The 12,177-nt window shown below is 42.7% G+C and overlaps 1 protein-coding gene across 2 annotated transcripts in view; it reads right to left on the bottom strand.

Moving 5' to 3' along the window:
* Window positions 1–10,187, bottom strand: part of btbd11b (BTB (POZ) domain containing 11b) — a 101,874-nt gene extending 91,687 nt beyond the window's left edge. For both annotated transcript variants that reach the window (XM_034684861.1, XM_034684860.1), the window contains exon 1: window positions 9,146–10,187. In XM_034684861.1, the coding sequence (XP_034540752.1) occupies window positions 9,146–9,998 (853 nt within the window). In that variant the 5' untranslated portion in view covers window positions 9,999–10,187. The remainder of the gene's footprint in view (window positions 1–9,145) is intronic.
* Window positions 10,188–12,177: the final 1,990 nt, after the last annotated feature.

The following is a 12,177-nucleotide window of genomic DNA, read 5'->3' on the forward strand; positions in this document are numbered from 1 at the left end:
GTACCCATTCCTAGTTATCAGCTGTCTCCTCTTCATGAGCTCCTCTGCACCGTACCAGACTCCATGTCACATCAGCACTCCTCATTCCCTCCTAAACCCGCAATTAATACCAGATCTGCTCCATGTGGGACTCTGTGAACGCTGAGTTTGTGTGTGTGTGTGTGTGTGTGTGTGTGTGTGTGTGTGTGTGTGTGTGTGTGTGTGTGTGTGTGTGTGTGTGTGTGTGAGTGTGAGTGTGAGTGTCAGTCTGAGTATGTTGCTGCCTGACATGCCCTGGGGTCTGAGGGTTTCCCCAACACAGATATGTTTTATCTCACTCTCAGACATATTGGGGACTGGTCTCGCTGGTACAGAGTGGTACAGCTGCAGACCAGAGTCATTCCTGTCTGCCAGTTTTCCCCCCTCAGCATGTGTGCACCAGGCACTGACCTCACACTGCAACACCGACACTTGGATAAGGAACAAAAGAGCTGTGAATGGAATGAGACCTGCACTCCTTCACCCTGTGAAAAAAGCTGCAAGAAATTGTTCAACACAACACGTCCTCAGCGGGTCTGATTCTGGTTTTCACACATGGCGTCTGAGGAAAGTGAAAACTGTAGAGCCAACCAGCTCATTTTCTGAGACCTGAAGTCTTTAAATGAAAACACCACCTCACTTCACTCTGTAATGGTCCGCAGATTTAAGGTGAGGTGCTGAAGTGCTGCAGTTTACTATTTTTGTGCCCTCACTTTCCCCAAATTTTCACACTTACCCCTTTAGTCAAGACTCAGAGAAGTATACTTTGAGCAGCAGCACTGATAACAGAGCGTGTTTGAAGCTATGAAAAGTAGGAGTGAAATGGGGACAATGCCACAAAGCAGCATGCCCAGTTCTTCAAATTACCTTAAATTATACTCCAAAAGGGTTAGATTTCACGTGCTACTGACAGCAGCTCCACAAAGACGCTGTGGATTTCTCCAGAAACATGGCTAGAAGAGGCTGAAACTGGTAGAAAAACATCTCTGACAGCTGTAAACAACGTTCCTATTCCAGCAATTCCTCAGATAACGGACAGCTGCAAGAACACTAAAACAAAAACCCATGTTATTCAGCAGACAAGAATCTCTACAGACAATATATAGGTTGCTTTAGTCAACTGAATCAATTATTTGATTGATATTATTCGATATCCTGTGGGTGCACAGTGGGTGCCGCTGTACAGTGATCCAAGTTTTACAGAGACCCCTCTTGACTAAACAGCAGCAGGACATAATGTATAGTCAGCACCTGTAACATAAAACGCTGATGTTTGATGCATTTGGGATAAATGGGAACAGAGGAAGTCATCAGAAGTCATGTGGTGTATAAGCTCAGTAAGTCTGTATTAAAATACTGCAACAACAAGACTAACCTATGCAACCATTCGAGCTGACACCATGCTGAGGTTTTACAACCTGTGGCTAAAGATAAACCTGGGAATCGCAAACAAACGCAGCTTCACAACCCATTTGTCTGCAAACTGCATCAAGCTCTGTGTGCACCATAGACTGTTTAAATAATGGATGTAGTATCTGTGACGTCACCCGTCTGTTTCTGAAGCACTGTTTTGAACCAACTGTCGGCGGGAACCATATTGGAAATGCTTAACTCAACCTACTGTTTAGCTAGTGTGAGGTAAAGAGGCAGGCTTTGAGCCTCTGAACGAGAGATGAGCTATCCAGACTACACTCGTTTTTTGTACCAGGCTGTAAACATTTTTATTTCGGCTTTTCTTTTTAATTGGTGTGGATGTGGTTTCCGGTACTTCGGAGCCAGACTCAAGCGGACGCTCGAGACACTGCAGTTTTTAACACTCCCGGTTTCAATTCTCGCGGCCAGAGGTTGCCGCTTGGTTGTACAGTGTACAGTTGGTGGAGTCAGTGAAGGCTCAACAAGCTGTTGAATCCCACGGTTTTCTTACAGTGTTGTGTCTCCTTTTTAATTTGGATTCCGGCATAATCTTGTAAATATTTGGTTTGTTCATTTTGAATAAAGTTTTTTTTTTTAGACTTTACAACAACCTTGGTGGATGATTGTATCAGGAGAGACGTGTAAGCAAGGACTACCAGCTAGCTTGCAGTTTTTTCGATTACAGTGGTGATATTCAACACGCAAATACATACAGAGAGAGTAGCGCTGAGTTCAATGGTTGGACAGACCCCTTTGTAACTACCGCTCCCCACTTCATTTCTAATGAGCAGTGTCTGTTCTGCAGATGCGCACTTAAGAGCAGACGATACTTTACTTCTTCATTCTGGGTTAAATTAGAGAATCATTTAACTTTAAATATTCAAAACCAATAACTTTTGCATAACTCAGACTAACACCTTGCAGTAATCTGAATGGGGAAAAGGCCTGAAAGTTAAAGCCACTTTCTTCGCTTGACTTTAGAGTTCCTCGACATCCGTCAAACAAGCCGGCTATGCCCAGACCTGCAAGTCACCTCACACCTGAGGTGTGATTAGAGACTCATCCTCAGGTGGTTTTGCTCCCTGAGCTCTGATATCACGTTCCTCTTGACTGTTTCTGTGACATGTTGGTGTAGTTAAGGAAATCAGAGAGTCGCTGTGTTCATGGGTCGAGGTGAAGTTGGAAGAAAGCTCCCAGCGTGCAGTGCAGGCTCCTGTTCTGACAGGCTAGACAGGAAACCCAACACCTACCTCCAAATAAACTGAGTTAGACACAGTGAGAGAAGCCTGAGACACCTCGATGTATATGTGTGAGAGTGTGAGAGTGTGTGCTGTATGTGTGTGTGTGTTGGCTGTGTGTGGGAGGTCTGCCATATGCTGGATGTGCCAACGCAGCACTGTGAGGTGCAGCAGGTGAGAACAGACAGTAAAGCATTAAATTACTACAAATCCTGACATATCAGTTTATGAAAATAACATGAAGGAGCTGTTCATGTGTTATTGTTTGAGCTGGTGAATTCAAAGACATCTCTTAAGGCTGATTTATACTTCTGTGTCTCCCCTAAGCAGCAGGGGCTGACGCGGACATGAGCCCCACATACTTGTGCGTCGGTGTGTCTGTGTTGCGCAGCAATTCTCCGCCGAAACGCATGAGGGCAGTGCGGTCTCTCTGATAGCCGGTCGCCTGCTTCCAGCCCCGCTATGATCTCTGTTTACTTTTCCACAGAGATTCAGAGCGTGTTATGTTAATCTACAGCTGATACATGTAGCTGTTTATCATACAGACATGATTACATGAAGAATAGAGAGGAGGAGATAAAATACACGGCCGATGTGCGGCAGAAGTCGCCGAGCGGGCCAATCACAGGGCTTGTGGTCCGCTTCGGCTCTACGGGGAGTTACATTTTGGAGGAGGTGCACGTCAGCTACGTGCGTAGGCCTCGGCGTAGGTATGGGAGCTACGCGGACCCCTGGCGTAGGGTACGCCGTTGATTCAACGCAGAAGTATAAATCAGCCTTTAGAGTGACCAATATGTGACATACAATATAAACCTCTGTACTTACAGGACTACTGTTCTATTTTAAGTTTATATCAGTGTTGATCTGGCAGCTACAAATTTAGTGTTAAAATGAACTGTTCTTTAGTTTCAGTCACATTTTAATCGTTTCTGCCCTCCACGGTTGTAGTCTACTTTAAGTAAATATTTTAGTCTGCCATATCTATAAAAAAAATCAACTAGAGTCAAATTTGGGCACAACATAATTAACATGTCTAAACACATGATCTCAAAGTCTGCAGGTAAATGATGTCAAATTACTTTGCAGAGTGTGGCTAAGGTTAGCAGAGCTAGCACACACTCACTCACACACACACACACACACACACACACACACACACACACACACATATAGACTCAGCGTTCACAGAGTCCCACATGGAGCAGATCTGGTATTAATTGCTGGTTTAGGAGGGAATGAGGAGTGCTGATGTGACATGGAGTCTGGTACGGTCCATCTAGTAGAGCTTTATAGCGTTATGGCAGCAAACAATAGACATAGCTACAAGTCCAACCAGTGGAGGGAGGCTGCACTACAGCTTAGACACAACAAATGATCATCCTAATAATTATTGTTTTGACTTGGTAATTCTAGCGCCGACTAGGCTGATGACGTTGAGGTTGACTAATTTATCATCATTATTTTCACAAGCAAAATCTGCATTGGTTAATTTTGAGTTTTAAAGTGACTTTACATTATTGACCATATATAGAGATGGACGGCCTCTTCCTTCTGTTGTCCCAAAGTTAGGCCAAAATATCCTAGTTACAGATATCCACAGCGGAACAGATTCTTGTGTGGATTTGAAGCAGACGATCACAGTTATGGAAAGTTCAATGACTCCTGTGTTAATGTTTGTTACATTTCCTCTCACCGTTCCTCCTCTACTCTGATAATCTGGTGCATGCAGCACTGCAGAAGACTCATTGGTCAACAGAGCTGTCAGAGCTGTGTTCTCGCCACTTCTACAGCGTCAAGAATATAAGTCAATGCACCCATTTTGTTATCCCCTCACCAAAAATCAACAGGTATCCGGTATATTATTGTGTGACGAGGGCAAAAATCCACTGCAGGGTAGGCTACTAGCAGAGAGTTTAATGTTAGTCAAAGCTAGCAGTTTATTTCATGTTGTTTCCACTAAGTACTGAAGTCTATACATATACCATCCTTTTAAATCACACAGTGTTAACTTAGTATCTTATGAGGTAGATTTTGTCATGATTAAGTTAGTCAGGCTATCTGTTCCCATCTGTTTCCAGGCTCTATGTTAGGTTGAGCTAAGTGGCTGCCGGCTGTGCTGGTATAATTAGCTACAGATATGAGGCTGGTATTAAGAGTGGTATCTTCTCATCTAATTTGCAGTGTGTTAAAGACTTTCTAGAAATGTCACACTGTTTCTCTAACCCTCTGAGGGAGAGTCGACAGCAAGCTGAAATTTTTGACTGTGACAGCACGAAAAAAGGAAATCAGCTCTGGTGAAAGAGACGCAATGAAAGATTTTCATAAAGTCCTCCTGACAAAGCTGAGTTAGTGTTAGCATAATATGGAAAAATCACTTCAATTACTCCCACTTGGCAGAAAGAGATGCAGAGGATGGATGGAGCGATACGGAGCTTCAATTTGGCAGGCGGCGGCTCGCTTAAGGTCAAGTCTCCCTCAGATTGACTGGCTGGCTTTGGAGACAACAAATGATGTGTGTCTGTGTGTGTGTGTGTGTGTGTCTCAACCTTATCTGTCCATGCACATGGACAGTCTCCTGAGGTTTAGAGGTCCTGCAGTGTCTCCATAAGAAATGTGAATGAGGTCTACGATGTAAAACTTCCTACATTTCCTCAACAAATACTACACAATGTAACTTTAAATACTACACATTGTACCTTTAAGTATTACACACTGTACCTTTAAATATTACACACTGCACCTTTAAGTACTACACACTGTACCTTTAAATACTACACACTGCACCTTTAAGCACTACCCACAGTACCTTTAAATACTACACACTGCACCTTTAAGTACTACAATCAGTGGACGCCTCTGTGGAACTTACAGTTTACAGTGAAACTGAGACTCACCACAAACCATTGAACAAGCGCTCCCCTGGGGGATTTAATGAACCAAGAGCTGATGGTGTATACTTTGCAGACACATCCGGAGGACTGAATTGTGCTTGTCTTTGATATGAAGTTACTTGTTGGACTGTAAGCAACACAGATGTAAGCGCTAACTGCTAGCCACACTGGAAACACAGAGAAGTTACCCATCATTCCTGGAGTCATATATCATTATCATACGATAGCGATGAGTTCTGTGATAGCATCCAAAACAACAAATACACAGACCTTTAATCGATTAAAACGCTGACCCTTTGTCTTCACAATGAGATCATGATTTAGTTTGCTTTAGCAGCACTATTAAAATAATCTGTAATTGCAGAGGTCTGTTTTTTACCTCACGACAGCTTTTTCACTCTGAATGATGAATTTCTGTTTTTTATACTTGTTTCAGAAGTCACATTTTTTTTTTATCAGTTTTTGGGTTTGTTAGAAAATGTTCAACCTGACTTCTGGCTGAAATGAGAATAACCTGTTTGACACTTTTTGCACAACTAAAGACAAAGTCATTTTTCAGGTGGGTGTTGTTGGTAACATTCAGTTTGTAATATGAAAATAATGGAGGCTGTCACAAATGAGCTCTGAGTTCAATCGTCACTGTTTTAAATCATTGGATGAAAGAAAGGCACTTAAAAGGCATTTGTTTTATTACTTAAGGGCTGCATTCATGATTCTGTTTCACCAGCAGAATGATAACTGTGCACACTTTTCAATATGAAAACATCAGTTTTATCCTTCCAGCTTTATTGTCATGCTCATGTCACAACATGATGAGCAACAACAAAAAAAAAGTCCAACTCAAAATCACTTCTCTAACTTTAGGTCAGACTATGAGAGGTTTGAATTACTTTTGACGCTCATGTTAGAAAACAAACCTCAAAGATGTCCTTCTCTCTACCATCAAACATGAACACTTGAACATCTGAAAATAATGACTCATCACTCACTGCAGGATGTTATTTAGATGATGGTGTGCGCCAGAGGGAGCAGCGTACCACCTTACTACATCTCGTGTGATCTCACAGGGAGACAGGTGTAAACAAACAGTGACTCTAACATGAAGCAGTGACGCTCTGCAGAGAGGGAGAACCAACGCAGAGGGCTGAACGAGTCTGGATGAGGAATCATTTGAGGAGTAGCTTTAACACAAATGGTGTATTCTTCAGAGGGACCTGGAGGTGTGATGTTCCTGTTACTATTCTGTAAACCACAGCATGTTAGCTATGGTTAGCCACAAAGACTAGAATATTTACTATGCTGACTGCAGTGGCAGACAAATAAATAATGTATGAATGTAGCAGTGATGAGCAAAAAATCCAGAGTGTACCTGCTCCTTGGTGCCAAAATTTAAATTTTTAAAGGGCCTGATTTTATCCTTAATAAACAGCCACTTCATATCATTACCCACACAATGAGACAGATTATTAATCCAGTTTTCAAATCAAAAATATCCCAACAACACCACAAACACAGCTGAAAAGCTCAATGAATGAATTAGATAAGATGACAGCTCGTGGATAGCAGCACATACCTGTCATTCAAAAACAAAGAGGCCACACCCTTAATTAGGCATAACTGCAGGTGTGTTGTACAGTATATAAATTCAGCCCGTACAGTTGTCATGAATAGAGAAATGAGCTCTAGGGACACAAACTTTTTTTGTACCAGGCTATAAATATGTTTATTTCTGCTGTAACATTTTAACATGGGGCTCTATAGGGACTGACTCACTGCAGGAGACACACTCTAGTGGACACTGGAGGAACTGCATTTTTATCAGACTTAAGTACTTTTTCCAACATAATCTTCATGTTTCAATCCTAAATTTTGAATATGTTTTTGAAAAATCAGGGTAGGTCTGATGAGTCTGAGAATTCCTTGGGAGGTTAATGATTGTATCTGTTATCTCTCGCATGAGCATAAAATCTGGGCTGAACATTGGTCCCACTCAGGGCCCAAAACAGATCCACCTAAGATTGTCAGGAGCAATGATTGTAGTAAAAATCACCCAGAGGCTCCTGTTTTCTTAGCCCAGACTTTCACATTTAACTAATAGTCTTCTTGCTCCAGACTTTTCTCTTGCATCCCATCAGATTCATCAGTCCACTGCAGCAGTGAGTCCTCACCACACCTCTACAGCTAGAGCCTCACTGCATGCAGAGTGGCCTGAGTGTGCAGAATGACCAAATAAATGTACTCATACAGTAAATCTGATGTTTTGTTGCATCTCTGTGTACAACGTTGTTGCCTTTTGCATCTAAATATGCAGAAATATAATGATACTGTATGTTGTGACTACTGCAAACAAATGCCCATTAATGAGTCTGATCTTGACTGTGCAGCTGGAGTCTCACAGCCATGGATTATTCTGGGCAACTGACCTGTGTGTTTAACAAAAAGGTTTCACTGTACCTTTAAAAACAAAGAGGTACAGTGAAAAAATAAAGTGCTCTATGCTTCTGTGGGTGATTCATCAATACAGACTCTCTCTAAGTTCCTATCTCTCTGTGTGCCTGTCTGTCTCTCTTTCTCTGCCTCACTGTATAACTGAGTTTTATTCACATCACTCTGCATAATGCATGATAGCACATATGTCCCCCGGGGCCTGTCATTACGTAAACCTGTTGCAAGAGGAGCCACAGCAGCATTTTTACAACATCCATCAAAACAGGGGCGAGTATGTTTCAGAGTGCTTTGTGATGTATTACTGGATAAACAGGAGTGATGTCTGAATGTAATTACACTTCTTTTTAAAGCGAACATCAAATAATAATTCTTTACCTGTGATAATCTAATGTGGAATCTACTAGAGAGGAAGTATGCACTCCAGAATCAGCAGATGTACTCATGAATGAAAGAGTCAAAGAATAAAACTGACCTCTGCAGGGCAACATGGTATGAAAACAACAGGAAAAGACCCTTCTACTGAGTGCTCTCAGAGTGAGGCACCAAGCTCCAGGATATCAGGCTTGCATCAGTATTTTGTGCATTAACAAAACAAGCACATACAGTAGGAGAACATGTGCAGTGTGACAGCACACATGACACAAAACAGGGGAAGCTTGCCTCAAGAAGAGCACTCTCTCTCTCTCTCTCTCTCTCTCTCTCTCTCTCTCTCTCTCTCTCTCTCTCTCTCTCTCTCTCTCTTCATCTGCTCTGTCACTCATCAGCTGCCTGCAGCCTCTGCAGCTCCATGAGAGCAGGAAGCAGCAGAAAGCTGCAAAAATGCTCCTCTGCGAGGAGGATGAGTCAAAGTTCACAGACACTCACAAGAGAAAGACTGGGATGGTGGGATAAAATATGTTCCTATCAGCGACAGAGTGCGACCTCTTTATTTTTATTCTTGTCATGATTCTGACATGTATGGTGCAACAGTGTGTGAAACTGTTTGATTTAGCATCAAATCCCTTGGTATAAAATGGAATCCTTCTCGTTGTAAAGCTGATGTGAATTTCTGCTGTGAGATTACATGATGGCTCTACAGGTGACATGAATTTAAATTTAGAAAGGGGATCCTGTTGCATTGTCTGCTTCATAACTCACCGCTCGCATTCTTCCCACAGATCAGGTGTTGCCAAGGTAGCAGAGACCCCCATATTTCTGCATCCCCGCTGAGGGCCTGCTCCAGGGTCTCCACGGTGAACTTGGGGATCCCGTTATCGCGCTCCAGAAGCTCACTGCGCAGAACCCGCGCGTACACCTCTCTGAACAGGCTCTCCATGCACCCAGCGAGGTAGATCGCTGCGTGCTCGTGGATCCTGACCGCGATCCTGCTGTCCACCATCCACCTGAAGAACTTCCCCACGTTGAAGACGAGTCCGCAGCGCAGGGACTTCCCGCGGCTGAACTTGTCCTCCTCAGTGCTCATGTTGTACAGGGACAAGGCACTGAGGGCCGCGCTGATGCAGCTCATCGACACGCTCCATGACAGGACCATCTTTATGGCACTTTGGATCTCATATTTGGTGCATTTGGCGTAGCGCAGGCTCATGCGCTGCGCCTCCTTGGCGACCCGGACCAGGGCCCGGCTGACCAGCACCGACAGCCGGAGCAGGACGTCCTGTGGTGGGGTCGGTAAGCTCATCTCCTCGTCCCTGCTCAGCGCGCTTGCCACTTCCCCGAGGCTCCACGGCACATCCTCAAGCTCGGGTAGTTTCGCGCACTGCCCGGTGCTCTCCAGGATCTCAGCGTCTTCGACCAGGACCGTATTAACAGTGTCCAGACTGTTGTGTCGACTGTGCATTGAGTCGGTTAGTTGCCAGTGAGTCCCCCCATGTGCCTCCGAGCAGCACAGCGACGCACTGGAAGACCTGAAGGAGTCGGCGGCTCCACCATAACCCGAGTCTAACGTCAAATCCTCCAGGGTCCTCGCGACTGACTTGCTACTCCTTGCCATAACTGCACTTCATGCTGCAAGAGAGGGCTTTGAAAAGTAGAGGAAAATATTCAGCACGATAGAGCCAAGATGCGCACGCGCCTTGCACGAGCTCAGCTGACAGGTATTATTATGCTTTCAAGGGAAAGTCAATCCGAGCTGTCGTATAAAGTTAGAGAGAAGTATCTCTCACAGCTCATCAGCAGGCATAGAGCTGGAGCAGCGCAGTGCCTGACAGAGGGGGCGGGCCTCAGAACCGAGAACAGCTGTCAGCCAATGAACTCTCAGGATGAAGCAGCAACGAGCTTTAATTGGATCACCTCAGAGGATCAATATACAGTATAATGTATGTTTCACATAGACATTTTGTGTTCTGACGTGTTTCTTCACTCTCTTAGGCTTACAAATGTTTTCCTAACGTTGCAGATGCATTTATTATTAGATTATCTATTCAAATAATTGTAGCCTACATAAAATATTAGAGGTCACAATGAGTTGTAACAGAGTCTCAGTAGTTTAATGTTAATGAAAATGGAGAAACAGTGATCACGGTGCTTGTTTGAATGTCTGAATCTGACAGAACTTCAGGGGATCACAGACACAGACATCCAGTCAAATGTTACATTTAAAATAAAACATGACAAACTAAATCATACCATACAGGAGAGTATGTTTTTATAACCATGTTCAGAGGACAAGTGTCTCAGAGGATCAGGTGTTAGATATTTTCTGAAGGTAACATGATTCAAGAGCTTTAATAATAGATGACATGCATAATGTATCATTCTGTCCTGCAGGAGAACTCATTGAAAAGGTCTGAATTACTCAAGGTCATTTAATGGATCACTTACAGGGTCTTACCTAGATGCGTTATTTTCCCTCCTGAAGCCTGGGCTCTATGAAGTCTGCATGAAAGCTATCCACTTAAAAAGAACAGCCTTGAGAAATATAAGTGCAAGCATCGTTTAATAGATGGGAGATATTCTTTATTGTTATGACAGCACTTAGTTTAAGTCGTTCAGTTCAGTTCAGATACCTGGACCTCCCTGATATTCAGGGCCAAACTGCTGGAAAGAATTCAAAGTGTTTATAAAAATTAAAAAAAATAAAATGACTGCATGAAGAGCAGATTGGTCAGAGATCTGTGTGACTGGCGCATCTTTACATCTGAGCAGCAGACAGACTGAAGCTTCTGCAGTGGACACCGATACACATAGGATGACTGTATCTCTGGAGCAACAGTGAACCCTGCTGCTCTGCACTCAAACTTCACTTTATTAAAAAGAAACATGGCATGAATGAGTTAATGGTGCAGGCTCTCAATGCACTGTCATTTGTTTTTGTTTTAATCTGTAAATAGATTATTGAATATAATTGACATTAGAAATAGATCCAATGCTTGTATGGAAACCCCCACATGCTCCCTTTTTGTCCTGAGCAACCAACAGAAGAGTTTAAAGCCTCATTTTACAGTCCAAACAGATGGATGCAGTTTAGTCCATGTATACTTCAACATCTGGGACTCTAACGTTCAAATTACACATATCAGTTTGACTGGTCACATAGAAAATGTACAACAATTATTATTATGATGACTATTATTGCATTAGTAGAGCACTTTTTAAGAGAGGAGCTTTCCAGAAACACGTTACAAGAGATTTTATTTATTTATTTATCAAATGCCAAGATACAGTTGAGGCAAGTAAAAAGCAACAATCACAGATATGAAAAAGATGAAAGGTCAAATACAGTTTAGATAACACCAGAGCTGTATTTAAATAAGGTAAAAAGGCAAGTCTGTAAAAAAGTGACAGGGTTTTAAAGCAGAAACTATTTCTGCTGACTGAACATCCAAAATATGATGGCCTAACTTCATACCTGCCTCAGTGTCAGGATCCAGGTGTGATGTAAGATGAAGTAAATGTAGAGAAAGAATACAAAATAGAAAAATAGGTAAATAGATAAAACAAATTAGGACTGTCAGTGTTGACACATTATTCATAATTAAATTAAGGTTTGAAATGAACATGATTTTTAATTTAACTCCATGCTATTTTGTCCCTCACAACACATCACAGTTAAGTTGCTGCAGCATGTTTCTCCTTCCTGCTGTGGTAAAGGAGAATAACAACAATAATCTGCACTTTGAGTGGAACTGAATTCAAATATTATGAAGTACTTTGAGTCTGAGCTACCACCC

This window comes from Notolabrus celidotus, chromosome 6 (assembly GCF_009762535.1).
Source record: "Notolabrus celidotus isolate fNotCel1 chromosome 6, fNotCel1.pri, whole genome shotgun sequence".
In the NCBI taxonomy this organism is placed as follows: domain Eukaryota; kingdom Metazoa; phylum Chordata; class Actinopteri; order Labriformes; family Labridae; genus Notolabrus; species Notolabrus celidotus.